The sequence below is a fragment of the Calypte anna genome, chromosome 1 (genome assembly GCF_003957555.1).
Source record: "Calypte anna isolate BGI_N300 chromosome 1, bCalAnn1_v1.p, whole genome shotgun sequence".
In the NCBI taxonomy this organism is placed as follows: Eukaryota; Metazoa; Chordata; class Aves; order Apodiformes; family Trochilidae; genus Calypte; species Calypte anna.
This window is the reverse complement of record NC_044244.1, coordinates 10276443-10301275: the sequence shown is the minus strand read 5'-3', so window position 1 is coordinate 10301275 and position 24833 is coordinate 10276443. Positions and strand designations below refer to the sequence as shown.

Here is a 24833-nt window from a genome sequence, read left to right as displayed (position 1 = left end):
TTTGAAAAGAGTTAACAAGTTTAGAAACTGGATTATTATGAAACAAGGTAGTCATATAGTGACATACCAGACTCACAATTTGTAACACACAGAAGTAGGTTTACACTGGTCTTGAAGACTTCTGAGCTAATTTTCATTCTTATTTAAATGCTTAAACATAAAAGCACTTTTTAATGGGTAATAAAAGAATTTCCAAGTAACAACAAATAATAAAATACATGATTTCTTGTATCTTCCTCTAGCATATTTAGCATCCCTATGTAACACATGTCAGAGTGATCAGTGGCTGTAAAAAAGCCTGTAATACAGCACTGATTTGAAGGCATTGTATGATGGCAGACTCTTCATTTACAAATCAAACAACTACCATTATTCATTAGGAAAAGAATCTAGCACTACTTGAAATCACCTTATGTTCAAGATGCAAAATATTTTCTTAAATCATGCAGTCCCCACTTAGAGAACATTGAACATCATTATATAGTAGATGTCAAGATTTTCAAAGCATTTGCAGAGTGCCTTCTTTCAGGTTTTTAGATTTTTTCTCAAAAAAATAAGAAAGGCTTATTTTTGCAACTAAATTCAATTAACGTGCAGAAGAGTTCAGTTCTGAAAAGGTATGTAAAGGACAAAAGGTATGAGTAATAAGTAAATAGGTATCATCACCCCCCCCCATTGCATTAATATTTGTACTCAGATTTCATGACTGAGGAATTGCAATGGTTTCTAATGGATCACTGCAGAAATTAACATTTAAAAAGTTGTACAATTGAGCCATAAATGAGATGATTCTTAATGATATATTTGCCATTTAAACAATGCACAGGAGGTTGCTGAATATTTTGTGATAGACTCCTACCAATTCTCCTCCAGGGAAATCAGTAGCAGTTTACCTGTCATTAACAGTCAATGCTTGCAGAAATTGCTAATTAAAATCTCTAATTTTATTTTTAATAGGTTTTCTGCAATGTGACTCCCTGGATTTATTGCTGTATCTCATGCCAGGTAGCTCAGTAAGAATTAAGAAGTCAAATAAATCAAATTATTTATCTAGCAAAGCTGCAAATCTAGCAACTTTACTGATTGCTAGATGGCATAGTCTGATAAAGGATTTCTCTTCTTATAAAGATAGAAGTTATTTCAACAAAAAACGGGATACTAAATAAATTCTAAAGTCCTACATGTACATTCTTTCTTTTAAACTTTTTTTTTGTTTTGCATACAAATTGATATTTGCATTGTCCCCGGCTGTACACCTGACTAGAATGAAACAGCAAATGGGAACCACCTTGGCTGAGGACTACTGTAATTGAACACAAGAAAAGTACTATTTTGATAAAGATTTGATTTGATATTCATACCATCTTGCTTTCAATGAGAGTAGTTTAACCTTCCTGGAACCTTGTAAAGCTTAACTTGTTTTGGATAATGTTAAGTTTCTACATTCCTTCTAATCTTACAAAGCTGGGTGCTTAAATACAGTTTAAGATATGTTTTAATATTGCATTCCAAGGGAGATGTTGTTTTATCCATTACTTCATTATTCCTGTTGCCATTTACCATATGATTTTTATATTCACAGCAGTATCAGTGTTAATTAAAACCAGTCACAAATAGGCATAGATTTTGGAGATAATGAGTAGGATAGTTCCTGACTTTTAAGTTCTGACATGAAGGGTAGTGAAGTCATGATATTAGCAATGTCTGGGGCGATGACTGTTTTATGCTGGTTGCATAAAACATCTAACATTTTTTATTTAGACTAAAATATAGCATCTTCCTTTTTAATATGCATATTAAAACAAGAACACGAAGACAATGTAAAGATGAAATAAAGAGAGAACAACAAGGAAAAGTGTGCAGTAAGAATATAAGTATAGTGGGATACAGCAAGTAGGAGGAAAAGCAAGATGTTAATGTCAACCATAAGAACCATTTTTTTCCTTCATACTGAAATACCCTAGTTATAAATGTAAATTGCTGGATGAAACACTAAAGTTCTGGTCCTTAGAAAGAGCAAATATTCTGAGCTGCAATGGAATCCAGCAAATCCTACAGAACTGGACAAAATATAGTCTGGTCCTAACTTAGCTAGTATAGAAAAGGTAATGCTAAAATTTTAACAAAAAAAAAGAAAAAAAAAGACATTCAGAGGACATAAATGATTTACCTGTAATCAGTGCCATTCACAGCAGTCCATGTATATGTTCTGTTTCCTTTATCAATATATCTCTACAAAGAGATATTGGTGAAATAATAAATTAACTCTGAAGCTTCAATAAACTTGCTTTTTTCTCGAGGAATACAGTGTAAAAACAAGTGCAAATCTGATGGAATTCTAGTCATTTTTTGGTAAAAGCACTACTTCTTTTTAAAACTTCCTACTTCTTTTAAAAAATATTTTTCAAACATGAAAAACAACCACCTACATGCATATTATTAAACATTAATGAAATGCAAATTTAAGCAACACCAGCAAATGTGACCGATCATTTTCATTTTTAAATTCATTAGCCAGGCCTATTTGATTAAAAATATTATGCCCTTTGTGGATCATTTTGCAGTTAAACGATGAAAACAAAAAACCTCAGTCACAAAAAAACTTTGTAGGTAACTCTTTAGTGACAAAACCACTTGTGTCTGTCCTTTCAGGCTGCAGTACTAGTGGCTAAATACATTTAAATTTTAGTCATAACTCTAGGCACAGACAGGTAGACCTGAATGTACAGGAACAATACAGTGAACTTATATATGTTTCTAATCTCATTAAGAGGCTTCGGAATTTGTGAAAAATTTGCCATGGAAGTAAATTATTATTTTTAAATCAGGACGAGTTTGTCCGTTCATTTTATTTCAGTATGAAAAATGTCATGATAGGCACAGTCTCACAGATCTCTGAAGATTTAATGATCAATGTATCTGGCTGGCATCTCTTTACTCAATTTTCCACTTTGAAAACCACAAGTTTAAGCCAACCACAACATGGTACTATTTTTATCACCCATTTGTAACTATGCCAGCAATGAAATCTGTTGAACTGCAAAATGACAAACATTGGTGAAAAGTACCCCAGGTATGTCTATGTTTCTTCTTTCCCTGTGGTAAAACAGAAATGTGAAAATGAACATGGTTACAAAAATGAGGTGTCTTTTTTGACATTTATGACTTCAAACCATCTCATTGTCTAGCTGTTGCTTTTCAGCACAACATAGAAGTGTAAATAATTTAATAGTAATTTCAGAAAAAATAAAGCAGACAACATAAAATAAAAACAAAGAAAAAAGAAAGATGCGTCTATCAGTGCCTAATGCCCTGATATATTTTTATATTTCAGTGAAAAGATGGCTGAAGAGATTCCTATCCAGGCCTATTTATTTTTAATAATATGCCTATGCTACTACTTCAGCTCAAGACTATAAGCCAGCAGTTGAGCTCAGCAGTGGCAGCCCCTTCAAATCAGGCACAGTGCTATGAGTTGCATAGCATCTACATTGGCAAGAGCAAAGCAGTGCCCAAGGGGGGACGGAAGGAAGAGAACCGGGCTCATATTAAATCCTGTTGCTACCAGTACTGTCAACATGCCTGAAAGCAAATGGGATGAAATCTCCCTTTCAAAGATAATGTGGATCACAAGTCTTCGTGCATCTGTTCCTATTTACCTTTGCCTGCTTCATTACTGGGTGGTCTGAAAGAATTCCATCCCCAGCTGGTCATTGCCAAAGTACCTACACAAGTTATTGCAGTTTTTGTGACCCTTAAGTTTTCACTACTGCCCACCCCGTCTGCCCGAATGTGGCAATGCTTTTGTTCCTATGGCATCTTCTCTGTTAGCTGGAAAGCCCCTGAGGCCTTGGGAGACTCCAGCTCACCCCACCCAAGCTTGCTACAAGTCCAGTCTCTATGCTGCAGCATGAGGTCATTTCCCAAGACACTGCTGGGGCCAGCTGCAATACAAAAGGAAATCAATGCAAACTTAAACCAAAAAGCAAAACAAAACGAACATCAATTTTAAGCCTCAAGACTGCAACTGTCAGTTCAGAGTAACTGACCACATCAGCCCTTTTTATAAGAAAATATATGAAGCTATCAAGTCGTAAGTGATGCATGGCTCATGCATGGCCCGTGGTTTGAAGCAGCTTTATTCTGGCTCTAGCAGCCTGGAGCTGGGAGGGTGCAATGGCTTGAAGCAGTCACCATTACCAGCCATCTCTGGCTGTTCCCAGTAGAAGATGAAATCTTGGGCCATGATGAAAGGGAAGGTGAGGCAAATTAATTTCATTGGGCAACTGAAGCATCTGGGATCAAAAGGCTTGGGATAGTCAAATACAGATTGTGGTCTGGGCCATGCATAACTGACACATTCTCATGCACTCGGGGACATCACATTTCCGCACCCTGATGCTGTAGCTGGCTCCAGCACTTACAAGAGTAAATGTTTCCCCTCCCTCCCTCTTTGGGCAAACACTTGCAGGGCCAACTGTTTCAGATCTGGTTTACCACACAGATTGAGAAATGCATGCATAGCCTGAGATCTCTTCAACAACTTTACCATGAAGGCAGTGTATTGATAGCCCAATGGTGTACTGTTTTGCTTTTTGGGTTTTTTGACCTTCTAACCACCTACACAAAGCACTTTTCATACATAAGCTTGGAAAGGCCCTCCCTAACCAAAACAACACATCTTCCCGAAAGGAGGCTAAGTGGGGTGGAGGCTGGTCTCTTCTCCCATGTAACTGGTGATGGGATAGAGGAAATGGCTTCAATTTGTGCCAGGAGAGGTTCTGATTGTACACTGTGAAAAATTTCTTTACTGAGAGAGTGGTCAGGCACTGGAACAGGCTGACAAGGAAAGTGGAGTCAACATCCCTGAAGGTGTTCAAAAAACCTGTGGACATGGCAATTGAAGATATGGTTTAGTTGGCATGGTGGTATTAGATTGGCAGTTGAACTTAATGATCTTAAAGGTCTTTTCCAACCTAAATGATTTTATTATTCTATGTCCCAGTGAGTCCCTCTCTTCAGGAGCATCTTATCCCCAGTACTGATGCCAGCAGGACTTGGACTCTCCTACAATGAATCAGGAATGACCCAGTCTCCCTTCAGACCAAGAGGAGACAGACTGGTGACTTCCTAGACAGGAAGACTTCTTAAGGAAGAAATTGTTTATGATGCAGGTGGTGAAACACTGGCACAGGCTGCCCAGAGAGGTGGCAGATGCCCAATTCTGGGAAACATTCAAGGTCAGGTTCAATAGGGTCCTGAGCAACCTAATCTAGCTAAAGATGTCCCTGATCATCACAGCGGGGTAGGACTAGATGATCTTTCAAGGTCTCTTCCAAATCAAACTACTCGATGTTTCCATAGATTAATTGCAGAACCAAATGATGAGGACCTTCATATTGTGAAATCACAATATGGATGACCAGTCAAAATGTTTTAGAAAATTAAGTTCCATTTTCAGCCTCATCTAGCAAAAATAAAATGTGACTCCTAAGTCATTAAATTAGCTGGCTTACATTCAGAGCAAAACTGTTTCAAAATGCTTTTTCAGAACTGTAACTGGGGCATACTCTAGCCCGAACTGTTTTTTTGGCTCACCACTCACCATTTCTTCACATTAAGCTTTCCAAAAAGTGGAGTATAGATATATGGATTTATACCAAATTTGAGTATTTCCTATTGCTAGGAAACAGTAGCAATCTTTATCAGGAATGAGAATTTTGGACAAGAAAATAAAGAACTCAACAAGCTATTCAGAAGTGTAATGTAAGTGTAAAATGAATTTGTTTGTCCCGAGTAGTCTTCACTTAACGCACATAAATGTTATTTTTTTGTGCTACTTTCTTCCAACTCAACCACAACATAAACTACCAAACCCATCCTTGCACATCTCCACAAGCAAATTAAGTACTTGGCTTTGGGATTCATACACAGAAGTAGGCTGGGTCCATTTCCTGGTGAACAAAGCATGAGACCTCATCAACAACTGCCTGATTAATGATGTACCAAAGCAACTATGAAACAAAACAATTCTTTTCATAAATACATAATTTCTTTTCCTATAAGCCAGTACAACTAGCAAATCTGGAGGGAAAAATGATACAAACTGACATTACAAAATGAACATCTTTTCACCATTTCACAGTATTTTTCTAGTTTTGTTTGTTCCTATAAATGTAATTGTCTCTGTTCCTATCTTACCTCATCTTGGGACTTGACCAGTGTTTCAAATGTTTTTTCTCCACTTTCTCCATCTATCATCTTTTTCCGAATCTGTAGCAAGGAAAAACAAAACAAAACAAAAATGTAGGTGTTGCAAGAAATCTGGTACACTTTAGAAAGAGTATCCCATAAAACTTTTGATGTTGGGATGTTGGGCACTGGAGAGAGTATGAATTCCATGAGAATGAGAGGGAATGAGAGGGATTTTTGTCTAGCATTTCTCATGCTTCCCAGCACATCTGGGGGAAAAAGAAATTTATACAAGTTTGAGAGTAATTCCTCTCTGAAACAGGAGCTTCAAAGAGGCTTAAGGTGGAATTCAACAGATACCAATAGTGTCATCATGAAAGAACAGTTTCAAAACAAGCGAAAAAATATGTCAAGAAATACCAAATGCTATAAAATCCCTTCATTTGATTTCGTAAATATAACTATTTTTCTTTTAATTCATGATTTCTGATTATTAACTGAAAAAAACAGGATATAGGGAAATAAATATAAAGTATTTCTGTTAAATATTTTAAATTATGTCCTAATAAACAGTGTTCTGTTCTGATAAGTTGACAAGCCTCATCCAGGAATTTTGACTTAAGAAAAGTTATTTATATGGCTATCATGATGTCTTTAAGCAAACAAGATGAATATAATGTTTTCAATTTGTTTAATCATTAATTCATCTATCTATAAAGTCATTGCCTTTACAAGTTTAACACTGGAAGTTATAGTGAAATATATTCCCATTCAAAATCTAGAGCATTTACTGCTTTCCAGTTATTATACAGTGAAATGCAATCAGCAACATGTACTAAGAAATCATGTAATCTCACCTCAACTTTAATATCATTTTCCAATTCAGCATCTAGAAAATCGAGCGTAACAGGCTCCTGGGATTTAGGATTCTGAAGCAGAAGACATTGAATGATTAAACAATAAAGACAGAGTATTGTAATGTTATAAATCATTCTAATCCCTTCATTTCTAAATAATCTATTTAACTGGGATTACTTACCCATCTATTTTAATCTTATAGCGTGAAGAATTACTAATGACCCCTTCTCATTTATTTTATTTCTTTGGAAAGAGGTTAAATGCAGAAGTGAAAATGAAATTAACACTAATAGCTAGTGTCCATCCACAGTCTGTCATGTATGGGGTGTGTCACAGACAGTAATGGTGACGTAAAATGATTGAGAGGAAGCATCAGATATCTTTAGCTCTCCTGGCTCTGAGAAAGGAGGGGGAAATTTGGGAAAGTTCCAGCTGACTGGTAAAATAGGATGATTGTTATATTTAGAGCTTTGCCAAAAGCACACTACACACTTGCTGTTATCAGGTGGGAATGGAATGTAGCTCAGGATTCAAGGGAGCAGCAATTATAATAAAGGATTTCTTTATTATCAGAAAACAAATATCACTTTAATATTCAACATTACAGAACTTCCCTGTGTACTTTGCAGTTCTTTTTGACATCAGTACTGCTATCTCAGTTTAAGAAATGGACACTTGTAGCACAATATTGCAACCCAGCAGCTTCAAGAACTAAGGAATGTATGTGAACTGGATCCTCAACTATGAGACATAGAGAAGTTTGGTTATTTGCATCTGTAGTAACCCTGGGTCCCAAAGGAATGTGGGAAGACCCCTGTAGCTCTGCTGACCTAGCTCAGGCCACCCTCCAGCCTCTACTTCCTTATCAGTTGTAGTCTTCATTCACTTGGACAGAACCATCTTCCATATGACCTGTTAGAAACCCCATGGGGTTTTTTGGTTGATGTTTTGTTTGAGGGTTTTTTGAGTAATAATGGTTAAAGTTAAGTCCCATTGACTGTATATGACACATCCTGTAAAAATCCTCAATCCTCATCACTCAGTAGTTATCCAATGATTTAACACACCTATCTAACAAAATATTTCTAGAAAAAAGAGTATGGGGATATATTATTCAACCACTTAAATATGATATTTTATAATAGAAGATTAAAAAAGTCCAATTTTAGTAATTTATTTTGATTGATAATAATTTACTTTGTGTAATAGCACAGTTCATTCAGGATCTCAAGGCCTAGTTTTATGAGTAACTAAGCAATGTTTTTCATAGGATTAGCAACACAGAAATTGCCATTAGTTATTATTTCAAGGCTAGTATGAATTCTGATAATTACGTTCTTAGAGGATTGTAGTGATTCAGCTATATTAACTTATTTGCAGGATAGACTAAAGTCTTTTCTTTCAGAATTATGATAATGTTCCTTCTAGCCTAACATCCTTTGCAAAGGTGCATGACAGATGAACACACGACTATTCCATCAAAGAATATAAGTATTTTTCACCACAAGTTATGTATGAGTTTCCAGTCTGTGTTAGAAGCAAGTAAAGATCTGAATAGCTGGTAAAAGATGCCTTCATTGAATAGTCTGGAGCATTAAAAGTTTAACTTTAGTTCCCATTTTCAAGCTTGTAATAATGAATAGAAGACTAAAGATTATTCCTTCACATTCTTGATGAACAAATGTACATGTTTCTGAGTATATGGAATCATTCCTTTTCTTAGCAAATACAATTTACTGTCTGCTAAGAGAAAACCCAATAAATCTATTCTTAGAAAGAGAATACGTACTGGAAAGATTTCAGAGAAAGATTCCAGATATTTCTTTTACATATCTTCTAATAACTACAATTATTTTTTATATTCCTACTTATAAATCATAGATAAAGCTAATAACTTTCATATAAAAGCATTAATATATTCTCTCAACTAATTCAAAACACTTTAATTATTGTAATTTTTAAAAGTGTCTTTTTCCCCCCATCACACAGAAAAAGGCTGAAATGTAAAAATAAATTAAAAAATACATTTTCTTACATGCAATGGATAATGAATAGCATGGTCAAACCCAAACAGCATGCATGAAGGCATTGGCATGGCAGAGGAGGTAGTTATGAAGTTCACATTCCATTCCAACACACAGAGGAACAAAGAAGAAAATAAATTATGAAAAAAAAGAAAAACAAAAGCTGTCACATCAAATCAAAGTCAATATTAATTTCAAATGATAACCTGGGCTAGTCATAGTTATGGAGTCCCAAAGACAAGTAACTTGAATAGTCAATCAAAATTCAAGTACACATTAACTGTTTGCTCTTTGTCTCTTTAAAACATCACAACACATTGTTTATAACCTATTTATTAATGACTTTTAGTAGATGAACAAACTAAGCATGTGTAGATACCTAATGGGGTGTGCCTGAGGCACAAAGAAATCCATTTGAAATTAGGATAGTAAATTTCTAGCCCCACTCTGTAAAAGGAAGACTATTTCCCCTGCTACATCTTTTTTTTGTTATTAATTTTTCCACCAAGAATGTGTTTTTAGCAGTATTTGGGCTCCACATTTTTTTCTTCCAAGGTTGCCATTTAGTGGGATTTATTGAAAGCCATGAAGAAACAAACTTACTGCTCAGTTTGTTCTTCTCTTTTTCCAGTCATGTACACGGCATGACTAGAATAAGCACAATACAACCACATTCACCAGCACAACTTAATAAAACAAAACAAAATTAAATCACTAGCAATAAAGCATGCAAATAAAGGGACTGCAATCCATTTGCAGCATGACAAACAAAGGCAAATATCTATTACTTCAATGACAAGTCAAGAAGGAATCAAAGAAAGAAAGAACTGGTGCAGCAACATTAAAAAAAAACAAAAAACAAAAAAAGCTCATTAAAATGTCTTTTTTTGGTGTTTTGTTTTGTTTTGTTTTGTTTTGGGAGGCCATTATTCTCACAAATTCTATAGAAGTCCTCTTTGGTTTAAGTTGTAGGAGCCTAGTTCCTACTTATACCTGCTCTACTAATGGAGAATCAGGCTCTTCATCTTTAAAATAAATGGCAGTACGAAGGCAACAGAATCCTGGGCCCGAAGGAGACTCAGTAGCATCTGGAGTTACAGATGGGATGGGAGCCCAGAGCTGCACTTCCCCAGGCAACCAGCATGGCCAGGCAAACCCAGCAACAGCCAAATTGTACCAGAGCATGCTGAGAAGCAAGGGGTGCTTAGAAAATTGAGACTTTTTTATATTCTAGTGCTGTCTTCATGAGTAAATAAACAAAAATCTAGTCCAGAGGTGGTCTTCTAGATGTGGTAGAATCACAGACACCCACGGCTCTGTGAAATTCGTGATTGAATTAGCTCAGGATTTTTTACCATGTTTTACTGGTGTTATGCAAGCCACAAGCTTTGCATTATATATTCCCATATGTGTAAGAAATTAACATTGCAGAAGTACATAGGTGGAATGTACTTATTTTTATTTTTTTTTCTTTTGCTAGTTACATTGTTAATCTGTTCCTGTTATTATTTTTAAGTTTTCATTAAGTGTTTTCTGCTCAGAGATTGCAATACATCAATAGTACTGATTTCCTTCTCCTTCATGTCTTAATGGCAGTTAATCCTCTGGAGCTGGGTTTGATATACTGAGAAACCTGATGTAAAAAGCAGATAAAATATATGCCCTACTTTGACATCTTCAGAAAAAAACCTGAACAGTTCGTTTGAATTCTGTGATGTTATACAACATACGCTGTACAATAAAACTTGGCAATAATACTGTAAGAATGATGTCTTTGGGTTTATGCAAGCAAAGCCAGCACAAGTAGTCTCTTTTTTTTAAGTCCCAGTCTTCAAATTCATTTCAAAATCTGAAGAATAGTTTTTACAGTACGGCTCTAATTAGCACCTATTAGTAAAGCACCATAATTTCATGGAACGCCCTTCACTACAGCCAGTGACATGTTTTCTATTATTTAAACAAGGAAGGATGCAAGCTTCATGCTTTGGAAGCTGTTTGTCAGAGTAAACAGTTCTCTAGTTAGATTTTTCCTAGTAAGCAGGGCAGAAGCTTTCTAATTGCTTTTCCAGGTCTATGCATTCTAATGCACTAATCACCTCCATCCAAAGTTACCTGTACATTAGGTCTCCTTTTTCTCAAATTAACTTTTGGTATGCCCACACCAATTTGCTGAAGTAACAAAAAAGCAGTAATTTATATTTTTAACACTATTAGTAAACAGCCAACTTATAGAATGGAAGTCTTCCCTGAAGACCTATACTATCCAGAGTGTACTGGAAGAGTATTCTATCCATCTGTTCTGGAAGCAGAGATTAGTCCTCATTCCCACTAGGAGTTCTGAGCTCTGTCAAAATCACACACAGGTATTGTTTAGGATAATATAAATCAGATTTATGTTAAATAATGTCAATTAAGTTTACAGACAGCTCTCCATCTCACCTACTCTTTCAGAATTAAAATATAAAATGAAAAGAGTTTCATTTTATGTTTACCATTGCATCTGCTCTTAAAACCATCTCCTTTTAATTTTTTTTTCAAAACCATAAATTGTAGATGTAATACTGGACCATGGTACTGCACGCACTTGAAAAATTGTATTTTAGACAGTTTAAAACAATATTAAACCAGAAGTTTTACAAAGGTTTCTTGTGTTATGCCTATTGTTTGAGTGCAAATAAGAACATGATGGTAAATTTCTTCATTATTTTAATCCAAATTTGAATGCTCCTTTTGTTAAATTTTCTTAGTTGTTCTGAAAATGTTCTGAATTTCTAGTGGCATTTTTTTGGAATTCATTATGATATATAAGATCTTAAAATATTGTGTTGAACCAGTTTTCATTTGAGATAACAGATTTTTAGGAGGAAAGCAGAAGACATTCAGAAGAAGGATCCATTGGAAGTGTAACACACCCTCACCTCTTCAAAGGCAAAGATGTAGTTATGTTTTAATTTACATCTGTTGAAAAATTGCTGGCAAAGAGGTTTAAGATGTCATTTGTTAATAAGTTAACAGCTACCAGGAGGTTCAACTAAAATTAATATGACGTGTTATAGAAAGTCCATGAATTCTATATATATCTGTCTTTGTAGTGTACCTTAGTTTTAAATCGTAGTTCTTGTATCAGTCTGAATAGCATGCACCACCCCAAACAAACTGGGAATGAAAAAGTCTAGTCTGTGTAACTGTCAATAACAACAACAATAATGCATAAGCTTAAGATTGCATTTACACGTTCTTCTACAACATAAGACATATCACTTACAAAATACCTTTTAAAATATATATATTTTTTCTGTATCAAATATCTGAGCATTATGTGAAAGCATTTCTGGACTTCCATATATTCTAAAGTAGAAAACTACATAGAAAACCCATGACAATTAGTCACACATACTAGCACATCTGAGACAAACAGAATCCATAATCATCAGTTCCTCACAACACTACGTTAAAGGAGAATACTACAATGTCTTCATTTTAAATTCCTTCTGTAAACAAACACATCATTTAATTTGCATTAAAGGAAAAGGTAAATAGACCACTGATCATCTTCTGAGTTTCTAATAAACCCTAATGAAAAAAAGACCTGGTCAGTAATGGTGTGTATATTTGTCTCAGAATAATTCACCCAGAAAAATCATAAAATCAAAACTTTCACAATCTAGCACATGAAAAATTAAGTGCATATATTGAGAAATTAAAGTCTACCTGAATTGTGAAAACAGTATAAAAACCTTGATTTCCTCCCCCTCCCTTTTCTTTTTAAAAGAATCCTTTCAAAATAAATCAAAAGGGAAAAATTAAAAAACAAAATGGTTTGTCAATAGTTAGATCAAGTAATCCTTTTTCTTCATCTTCAGATTGTTTTCCTTCTTTTGATACACAGTAAAAAGTATACACAGCAAAAGATTTCAAACATATTCATTACTTCACCATGAAATTGATTCAAACATTTGCAATGCTGACTTCCCCCCCGTTTAAGAAATAAGTGAATCTCTAAATCATGTGGACAAATTCTTCATTTCTTTCTTTGCCTTTGGTACTAAAGATGGTGAGGTACTGAAACGGTTGTCTGCTATCCCACTTTTAGCTATGACACGACTTTCTGCTGAAGAAACAAAAGATGACAGTGGCACAGCCAAGACTTGCTGCTGTTTTGCCACAGGAACATGGCTGGGAGGAATAAAGTGATGGAAATGCATCTAATATACAAACCCCCAGGATTTCCATGCCTAAAGGTAGCACACACAAGCTTCTATTACTTAAGAATTTCCCTGCAGGGTACTAAGTGCTAAAAAATAATTAAGGAGTAGGGTGCCTTTTTTGCCTGTGCATTGACAGCTTGCATTCATCTTGGCTGTACATTGTCCAGACTATTTCAATGAGAAATTTCTCAATCTGGAGTGACTGTTTTTTGGTTTTCTTTTTAGTTAATTGAGTTTTACCTTTGTCTTTTCTAGAATGCTGCATTTTGTGCACTATGATGTCTTGAGAAAAAAAATGCTGAAAATATGTTTAAAGTGTAAATAAAATACATATATTTTCAAATATTCCACTAAACAGAACATTGTCGGACATGGGCAAGCCCTTCACTGAAACAAAGATTAAAATTCTGATTCAGAAGAAAAAAAAATCATCCATTCATATTGAAGTATCCTATCAAAGAATGTAGGAGGCTGCACAGGGTCAGGACTACTGTTAACGGATATAAAGCCAGGCTGAAATATTGTGTTTAAATTTTCCTGAAGTTTGAGGAAAGCTGCATCCTAATCAGACTTGACTAAAGATTTCATCTTTAAAGATGAAAGACCTTTCTCAAGTTGAACTACTAAAAACTTTCGCATTCTGGAAGACAGTGGTCATCTAGGTTTACACCAACTCTAGCTCAGGTTGCAGCTCTGGCAAACTACAAAAAAACCCAAGCAAATAAATCAATCCAAAAATATAAGAAAATACATTTTGTTTGACCCTGATTACTGTGGATTTGCAAGTCTGAACATCTGAAATGAGAAAGTATAATGAAATAAATACGTGCACTAGCAAACCAAAGAGTATCTTGTAACACACTAGAAGTTCTTCACAATATTATAGCTACCACTTGTTCTTTTGATAATATTGTTCTGCTAAACTGCTTGTTTCACATACAAATATGTTGGTGTAAAATATACATATTTCTATTTTATTGATACCAAAGGAATACAAGGCAAAACTGGTCTTTGTGCTGACTAAAGCATATTTGAATGGAGCCATACCATGGATTTTGCTGACACCCCCAAAACTGAGAAATCTTTAATTTTATTCTCTGGTACTTCCAGTAGATCTTAGATTTCTTTGTTATTTCTGACAACACACCCTCATTATAGAGAAATAAATTAGAAGGTTTTTCATACCTTTGGCTGGAGGTTTGGATGAAGTAGCACATACCCATTAGGATCAATTGCAAAATAGTATCCGTTTGGACAAAGCTAAAAGAAAGAAATTAAGTTTAGCATTACAGGGTTTTAAGTAGTAAAGAAAGATTAAATAATGGCTTTCAAGCAATGGCCACATTAAAGAAAATGCATTGGCTAAGGCATAATGAAATATGTGAGATATTAATATGGAGAGGAAAATTTAATAGTATTTATTCTTTTACAATCATGAACTTGGAGATTTAATTTAGGCTGATGGGACCACCGGAGGTGACCTGGTACAACCCTTCACTGAAAGCAGAGTTAACTTTAAAATAAGATCCAACTTCAATGTTGGACTAAGTTTCAAAGGGTCTTTGAATACCTCCAAGATTCCATAAGCAATTCCAGAATCTTTCTAGGCAACCTGCTCAAGTGTTTAACCACCCTCACAATTATCTTATTTCCTTGATTTCTAGCTGGAATTTATGCTGCCACAATTATGTTAATTGCCTCTTTTTCTTGTTATAAATCTTCAAGAAATGTCAAGGTCTGACTTCTCTATAACTCCTATTAGGTAACCAACTGGGTTTCATCTTCACAAACCCATTTTTCTCAGCTTCTCCCCACACAGCATATTCTCCAGTGCCTTGGCCAGTTTAGCTGCTCTGCGCTGGACTTGCTGTAGTGCCTTAGTGTATTTCTTGTACTGAAGTAGTCAAACATTCACACAGTTCTCCTGATGCAGGTGTTCACTGAAAAGCTGGCCTTCTTTACTTTAAGGACACACTGCTTGCTCACTTATGTTCAGCTGGTCCACCACCATTACCCCAGGCCCTTTCCTCCCTTTTGAGGCATTCTCTTCCAAGCCTGTATTGTGGCATGGGATTATTCCATTCTAGATGCTGGACTTAGCATTTGCCTTTGGTCAAATTCATGATGTCCCTTTGCTTCAGATGTTGTTTCCACAGTACTAGTTATTTTCTTTGAAACTCCCCAGCTAGATGTCTAAATATATAAATCAATCATACTGAGTAAGGTACAGACAGAAATTTATATTTAATAACTTTTTCTATAAAGAACCGACCCACATGAATACTAAATATTATTATTAGTTGAAATAATTGTGTACTTTACACAGTGTTAAGAATCAAATGTTCAAATAAAGAGCAGTGCCTTAAGCTACAGGAAAACAACTACTTCAAATATATACCCCAATGTAAAAGCTGGCTTTTACAGATGAATCCCGATGGCCAACTCACACAGAAGCACATATATGGCTGGGGAGAAAACTGTCAGAAAATCTACAATGCAAAAGAATATATGAAAAGAAGCCTGCTGATACTTTGACCACATCCAGACATTGCTACATGACTTAGAGCATGCAAAGTAATCATAAATAAATCAAACATAAAGAGAAACCACCAATGCAAAAAACTTACCGTAAATCGAGGTGTCAGTTTTTTTATGTCCTCTAAAGAGACATCAACCCCCATTACTCCAAGAATCAGCTGATTCTAGTAAAATTCCAAAATGTTAGAATATTTTTGTCATGTTTGACAGGTACTACTTAAAAAGGCACCTATTTACTTATGTTTTTTCTAAACATTCTACATAATATCCAAAAGACTCAAAGTAACATTAAATAAATTCAGAATTTAGTACAGAATACAAAAAACTACTTATGAAGACGAATATGGATGCTTTCCTGCATGAATAGACAATAAATTTAAGAACAAAACAAGCAAAAGCAAAAATGATGCATTAAATAAATGGTAGCAATAAAATTTGTATTCATTCCGACTCCTTTTATTATCTGGGAAACTAAACCAAAAAGCATCTTGCCTAAACTTCTATATATTTTGACCTAAACAAACATGAGTGTCACACCAAATGTATTTTGCCACACACTATAAAGCATCTTCTACATCTGATTTTTAAAGAGCATCATCTTGATGTTGTGAACAGAAAATAAACTGATCCCTTATCAGACTGCAACAGGGATGGGCAATTTTATCATTTAGTGTTTAGATTTTAATCTAAGTATATAGTGCTATTTTTTATTATTGTTGTAATCAATTGATGCAAAATCTCTACAGCATTGCTAATTACCCTGAAATGTCACAACTTCACAGAATTTTCATAAACTTCTCTGGGTTTTCTTTCTTGGAAAGGACAAAATACTGTAGTAATAATCTAGTTTCCATCTATTGAGCACTCAAGGCATTCCCACTGCCAACATGTCACAGAGATACATCAACCAACGTCATATCCTGAAACTTAGAACTAGAGAAGGGGTGATCTGCATTTTCTTATTCCCAGGAGGTTATCATCAGGCCACTAGGGATGACCCCTTGGCTTCTGGTGTACAAGAGAAATAAATTGTAGAAAGCTTTATGGAAATGTGTATTTTCAAGGAGTTTGATTTAAATGTAACTCTAATAATGGATTTTTATATTTTTTTTTAAGTAACATCTTACTATTTTCCCATTTTGTTCCTTTGTTAGATTGAAGACAGGCAAAGTTCCTGTAATCACGAGGCCCAGCTCCTAGGAAAAAAATCACATGCAAAAATGAGAAAAAAGAATTTTTAGTGAAATCACAAATATTGAACTACAGCATGTTAGAACTACCCAGTTATTACTGAAGCCAAGTGCTGGAGTCATGACATTTAGCTGGTAAAAAATGGGAAAAAATAACACTACTTTATAGAAAGCTGAAAATACATTGTTTCCTCTCCATTTGCTACAGTGAATAAAAATTGCTTTTTAATAATAGATTGTGTGAAAAAAAATAGGATATAGTAGATTAGTAAAAAATAAATGTTATGAAAACGTTTATAGCTAGATTGTAGGGGGAATAAAAGTGAAAGAAAAAAGAGAGAAGGAGAAAACTAAAGCAAACTTTAATATAGTAAATAGGGAGGCAGAAAATACATGCAAGCAAAATTAACAAAACCAATCCATCACGTTATACTACTGCCATTCATATCATCACTATTTTCAATGACTTGAAATAACGTCCAACGTCAGTTCTGAAAAATCATATAGTATCTCTTGGTTCTGAGACAAGGAATTCATCCTTATTTGGGATGATATATGAAATTAGCTTTTCCTTTATGAAATAGCAACTCAGACTTGAAAAAGGATTCAGAAACCGATATATTTAAATAGCCAGAAAGGTTTTGTCTTCCATTCTAAATGATTCACAAGCAAATTTGTACTTTTTTATTCTAATGTATGGGGTTTCATTTATATTTTTCCCTTCACTAATGTTTTACTATTTCTCCATAGTTTATTGAGGAAACATATAACTTTTTCTCCTTCTTTCATTAGAAAAAAGTAAGCTAAAATTCTTTATTAACACACCGTCTAAATCAGTTCTCCAGTTGCTAAATATAGCAGTAATTTTGAATTTTAAACCATCCTTCATGAACTTAAGTTCATGTATGAAATGAAAGGTGATGAGATTAGAGTTAATCAGATTACAACAAGCAAGGTCAAGAGAAGGAGACGTGGAATTTTTAGTATGAGGAGAGAATTGGAGATAAATCAAGAAAAGAGAGAGGAGGGTATTTTTGAGGGTGCATTCAATAGATATGTAACAAAACAGGGGGATACCTATGAGGACAGCACTATCTCCCCCTGCCAAATGTACAGTTAAAGAGGGTAATAACTGTGAATAAATTGTATCTAGCTGGTAAACTTAAAAGTATCTGAAAATTCTGGGATTATCTTGCACAATGTAAGACCAGAGCAATGCTTTAAGAAACCTGAAAGAACGGGACAGAAAAGAGCTGTGAATTTCCACAAAAAAAGTCAGCTATTAAAGACAGTCTTGAAAGACAGCTTCAAATGCAAGTACCTCTTTAGAATTTAGTAACTTGAATTTAAACTCAATTCAGATGTGACCTCATGTAATACACTTTGCATAATCACAGAAAAACAGAATCAGCTGGGTTGGAAGGGACCTCTGAGATCATCAAGTCCAACCCTTGATCCACAACCACCATGGTTACCAGACCATGGCACTGAGTGCCACATCCAGTCTCATCTTAAAAACCTCCAGGGACAGAGAATCCACCACCTCCCTGGGCAGCCCATTCCAATATCTGATCACCCTCTCTGTAAAGAATCTGTTCCTAATATCTAACCTAAACCTCCCCTGGCAGAGCTTAAGACCATGCCCTCTTGTCTTACTGGTAGCTGCCTGGGAGAATAGACTGACCCCCCCTCCCCAGGCTCCAACCTCCTTTCAGGTAGTTGTAGAGTGAAGAGGTCTCCCCCGAGCCTCCTCTTCTCCAGACTGAACACCCCCAGCTCCCTCAGCCATTCCTCACAGGATTTGTGCTTGAGCCTCTTCACAGCCTTGTTGCTTTTCTCTGGACCTGCTCCAGAGAGCCTTAGCTCTAAAACAGCTGTTAGACAGCAAGAGAAAAATAATAGGGCAAAATCTAGGGAGGCACAAACAGGAGAAAGACAAACCCTACATGTAGAAATAGCTTAAGGATATTTAAAATAAAGAATGAGTATGAAAAGTTAGTCACAATTATTTCTAAAACCAAGAATCAGCAAAAGCTCAGGAGCGGATTAGATAAAACTGTGACTTCTTGCTCTCAGTTGTGATGAGAAAGTCCACAAATTTCAGCCTTCCTCAACAGTTTAATTTGGGTTGGTCTTCACTTAGCTAATATATTGGTAAAAAGAGCAATATATAACTAATATATTGGTAAAAAATACTTACTTTTTGTAAGTATATATGTATAGACAGACAGAAATATGTATATATAATTATACATACACAAACACATACATAACACATGAATGTAGAATAGCTTGAAGCAAAGACTGAATGAACTCAGTGAAAATAAAAGCAACACAACAGAAGTCTGAAGGTATCAGTTGTCCCTACTTCAATAAACAGATCTGCTTCTAGCCCCAGCTACAAATTTAACTTTAGGATTACAACAGGATATGTACAGAACATATGAACTTTTGTCACAACATCCTTTATGTTTCCAGTAAGTACCTCAACAGCAACCAAGAAAACATGACTAATGAACTTCTGGCTATTGACATTCCAAAGAAAAACTGGTTCTTCTGTATCACACTCAGATGAGCTGACAGAAATTTTACAGTAATTCTGATTGATGGGAAGAAGTGGATTTTGACATGACAGTAGATGACCATGTGAACTTAGATAAACATGTGACTGATTCCAGGCACAATTTTGCAACAATTTTTGCCTAGTTTGACTTACTCACAAGAAGGTTATCTAAAGCAACAGATTGGATTGCTGCTAATAATATTTTGCATTTCCTAGTTTTCTGAATATGTTTGTTTTACAAGAATGAAGTGATAAATTCAGCAGTAAGGAAAGCATTTTTTATATCTTTGTGTTTATTTCCTCACCATGTACACTGCTCAGTTAAAGCCATAATACTGAAAAGATACAAATTCAAAACTTATACAAATACCCAGTAACACTGACAGGTTTAATTCTGCTTGGAAAATTTTTGGGGGAGAAAAGAATTTTTAAAAAGTGAGAATTCCTCACCCATAACATTACAGATGACCTCTACTACAGCATAGGTACAGCCCTGGAGAACTATTTGCTTCTTTTTGCGTGTGGTAATTTGAGGACAGTACTGACCTACACTGATTTGTGTACAGGATAAATCACATTTCTTTGTTAAAATTCAGGACACTTACAAGGATACTAGAAAGTTTGAAACTGTAGGAAATTGGGTTCTCAGTACAGTGGAAAATGGACACCTACAGTTACTGATTTGTTAAGATTCTTACTAGAGATAAATGCAGGTCATACCAGAGCATCCAGATAGACATTTGTCCACTGGACTTGTTTGGCTTTCTCTCCTGCTAAAACCATTGGTCTTCCCAAAACATCCAGATATTCCTGTCAAAAAATGCAATGAACTCATCAGAAGGCAGCTATTATATAGAATTTCAGTCAACATAAAAATAAACAATAATGAATTCACAATTAAAATATTAGGGAAAAACCAGACATCAAAATTCACCACTAATACAGGAGTAGTATTTAACTGCTTTTTTAAAATTAATCTATCCAACCATTCAGTCTTCAGTTTTCATTATTTACTGGTGAGGCAATTCTTGTATTTCAGACCTTACACATCTATAGCCACTGCTCTCTTTCCACAAAGTGAGGATGACAACTATTTGTGTTCCAGAATTAATTGCTAATGACATAATAAAATTACAAGCAGATCACAGAACCTTCAACCCAGAAAAGAGAGTGGGTGATAGAAGATGAGTGGTGTGACAGTTGGGTATGCTAAGCTCCCACAGCAGCAACTTGCATAACTTCTATTGAAATAAAAAAATCAGTTTTAAAATCTCATTATCCCTGCCTTGCTTCAGTTCGTGAGTGTGTCTAAAGCTGGTGATCTTATGAGATGCCAGACTTCTGTTCTGGTTTGGGAGTAAATGCCATCAAACTTGTTTCAGTCTTCAACTTTTCTACTAGTCTGATCATATTAGGGATATTTCTTTCCAGACATTATCTGGAACAGTTTAAGAGAATCAAAGGACTCTTATCCAAGTCAAAAAAAAAAAAAAAAGAATCTTACTTTCTGCCAAAAAATGCTGTGCCTGGCCTCGGAAGGCCAAAGAGCTGCTATGATATTTTTCTGCTTTTATGGATATGTGAATACATGGACTTTTGGATAACTGAAAAATAATATCTGTTCACCAGTTTCAATCACACCATATAATTCAAGGTCCTGTGCCCTTAATTCCTTACACACATATTTACTACAACGGTCTTGTATCCTTTTTGAAGGAGAAAAGCCATGTCTCTCCCAGGCTGGTTGGATGAATCCATGGATGACCCCAGTAAGCAGAACTGTACCACATCAGTGTTTTTGCCCAGTTAAGTTCAGATGCTCTAGCACGGCTAAGGGCTCACACACATGACTTCTCCACGTCATTCAGATTCTTAGAATCATGTTGTAAGTATGGCAGGCAGCAGACTATGAATGTCTAGACATAATAAAAAAATACTAGTTTTATAGAACTCTATAAAAAACTGTTGCCATGTCTCAGGATCAAAGAGGAACCAGAAAGAAAACTGAACCCCATACACAGTCCTTGGTAGAGAAGATCTGCAGAATACAGCTCACTTCACTGTGTTGTGTGCATGTGGTCAGGTTGTTTTAGAGGATGCCAGTGTGACTAGTATGCATGCAAGATGCTGTGGGCCAGATGGCCAGGGAAGCAGGGATCATACTGTAAATTGGCTCACTGCAACTACTAAAAAGAAAAAAATAATAGACTACACCAAGAGAATAATCCCTTATACTTAAAAAAAACTAACCAAACATAAGAAACAACCAAACAAAAAAACCCAACTCATTTTTAGTCTCTTCTTTGTGTACACTGCTTTAATTTTAATTGAAACAAAGGAGAAATGCAACATATTACAGAACAGGAATTATTCCACTTCTTTGTGTTGCAACTGCATCTAGATTTTGCCAACATACTTACCTGGGTGTTTATTCTAATGGCTCCAATGGATGGAATTTCATAATAGTATCCTAAAATTTGGAACAGAAATAATACCATTTACTATAGTGCATTGCTGGATTCTAAATTATTTTTTATAGAAATTATAATGTATGAATAGAATACTTTCTTAGTAGATGCCAACACATATGTGGCCACATATGGCAGGTCACCATGCCATATAATATAACCAAGCTATTTATTTTTAAGCAGTGAGAGGATATAATGTGTTATGTTTGTCGTATTCAAAACTGAGATAATGTAATAAATGTTCACTCTTGAATTCCCAGTTACTTGGATGTGCAAGTATAGTTAATGGTCATTTTAATAAGCTGTGACAGCAACATAACTATTTGCTGAGTACATACACAAATGCAAACATAGCTACAGTCTGTCAAAACACTGAAGTTCATAGTATAGAAATACAGGGTGCTCTATCGAAAGGATGAAAAAGCATAATGGGTATTTCTTTGAACTTAGCATCTTGAATGTCTTCACTCAGCACTGTTTCTATCACTTATTTGTCTGAATTAAAAATATTGATCATATGCACCAATAAGACTGAAGACAGGCACTAAGGGCCAGTTTCAGACCAAGTAATTTTGTAAGTCAAATTGCATGGAAGGTGGGAGGACTAGAGAGGTAAGAGTACTGAGGTCAGTCATTTAATTTGCATTAAGCACTGTGGGACTTAATAATCAATTACATTTTTAATTAAGGAAAAATTAAATAAAACTTTTCTTCTTTGGATGCAGAAACAAATAATATCATAGATTTTGGACATAAGATTATGACCATTTTGCCTCAATAAGATGGCACAGGTGGTTAAACTTCACACCAGCTGGTCTTCACTTGTTAGAAACAATGGAGTTCATATACACACAATTTCTTGAGGTAGAAATACATTAGTCAAAAAGTTACTATTCAGAAAAACAAACATTGATTTTATGTAATTATCTGAAAATATAATATGCTCAGTATCTTCTGCATAACTTGCCAGCATAATGAGGGATCCATGAGGTTATATGCATCCCATACATAGAGGCTATGGATTCTTCTATAATTTCTCTCTCTCTCTCTCTCTCTCTCTCTTTTTCTTTCTTCCTTTCTCTCTTTTACTCTCTCTTTCTCTCACTCTCTGTTTCCTGTGATTATCATGCCTGAGAACCAAATCTGATCGTCCTTTACTGGTAGTCATAATTTTCCTACCTCTCACCTATTGGTTCTCATGGATTTGTAAAATAAATATTAAGTCAGTCCTGTAAATTGCTCTGTTTAAAACATTAAACAATATTGTTTGATAATTTAGACTTTTGTCTTTTCTTCCATAATTATTCTGTAAGGTATTTGAGACATCTTTCTCACAGTCTTTTCGTATTTGTCATGTAGGAATTTTAGAAGAAAGCATTTTTTTCTTGATTTCACTTTTTTTACTTTTTTTGTTCTCTCTACATAAAGAAATCATGATTTAAAAAAAACAAAAACAAAACACATTAAGATGCTCTGAGAAGATAAGGAGTCACAGCAATAATAATTTTAATAATTTTATCAAAAAATGGAAAAATAATGCAAGTCATACGATCCCTTGTAAGTTTTAGAGGAAAACAGAAAGAAGACCAATCAGCCAACCAACCAAAAAAAAAATCCCTTTGTCCAGACCTCATAATATAAAACAGCTTTGGTTAATTTCTTATCTGTCATCAGTTCCATCTTTTCATAGATGGTTATTACATCAAGATTTCTCAAAACTGAATCATAGTATCTTATTATTGTAATAAAAGTACTGTGATATTTTCTTGCAGTGGAATTTTTAATAAAGTAATAAGATAAATATGCATGTTTGTGCTTTTTATATATAAGCATATATACGTTATTTTAAAAACTTTTTGGAACTTGCATTAAAAATAAAAAAGCTAAAAAGCAGGCTGAAAAAACATTTTTATTTAACTTTTAGAGAATAATAAAGATTATATACTCTATATTATTCACTAGAAAAGAATATTCTCAAAGAAAAGCACAGTACCTTTATTTTCACAGGCCATCCACTGTATGGGTCCTTTGTCATAATTATGTTGACCAACAGAAAATGTGAATACACGTACCTATTCAAGTGAAAAAAAAATGCATAAATGAACTATATACAATTACTTTGATGTCACTCTGAAGTTGATAAATTTGAATACAAAATCTGTAAGTTTCCCATTTCTTATCACTATAACTGATACACTATTATTACGATATTTTATGTATTCATAATAATTGTTTTGGTCCATGAAGTAGAATTTAAGAAGAATGTTCTTTAATATATCTTTTGTACTTTAAACCTCTTAAAATGGTTAGAGTTCAGGATTTTTTTTTTTTTTTTGCCTATGGTGCTAATTATAACTCTTCAAGCTTTGTTAAATTAGTTTATACTATCTCAGAGCCATATTAGATACTCACTGATGAATTAAAATGAACATATGCATAACAACAGAATTCAAAATAAATGCAAGACAGGATTTTTTAGGATATAAAATGATTTAAGGAAAAAAAGATAATTTTAAAGATAGTAGCAAAGGCTGCCTTTTCGTTTAGGGTATTTCTTTCTTTATGGACTTATCACTTTACTACTTCACTTTAAAAAACACAGATCAGCTATGAAATCCTAATATTAGTTCCTTACTCTGGAACTTAATGACTGTGCTTGTTATAGGCAATAAGGTAATATTTTCTTTAAATAATACAATATAAAGTTACAGAGATTCTTTTTAAATGCTTATTGTTGCTAAGGTTTTAATGATTATCACATTCTTTAGCATGTACAGTTGCTATGTGCTAGC

The 24833-nt window shown here is 34.6% G+C and overlaps 1 protein-coding gene across 2 annotated transcripts in view; it reads right to left on the bottom strand.

Moving 5' to 3' along the window:
* The window catches only part of CACNA2D1 (calcium voltage-gated channel auxiliary subunit alpha2delta 1), a 372848-nt gene that overhangs the window by 30589 nt on the left and 317426 nt on the right, over positions 1-24833 (bottom strand). The window contains exons 13-22 of one of the 2 annotated variants that reach the window (XM_030446297.1): positions 24035-24113; positions 21994-22043; positions 20294-20383; positions 16948-17016; positions 15910-15984; positions 14468-14542; positions 11187-11243; positions 7050-7121; positions 6202-6273; positions 2171-2232 (exon numbers count right to left, since the gene is read on the bottom strand). In XM_030446297.1, the coding sequence (XP_030302157.1) occupies positions 2171-2232; positions 6202-6273; positions 7050-7121; positions 11187-11243; positions 14468-14542; positions 15910-15984; positions 16948-17016; positions 20294-20383; positions 21994-22043; positions 24035-24113 (701 nt within the window). Of the gene's footprint in view, positions 1-2170; positions 2233-6201; positions 6274-7049; positions 7122-11186; positions 11244-14467; positions 14543-15909; positions 15985-16947; positions 17017-20293; positions 20384-21993; positions 22044-24034; positions 24114-24833 lie in introns of those variants that run through there. The other variant, XM_030446305.1, reaches the window with a different exon arrangement.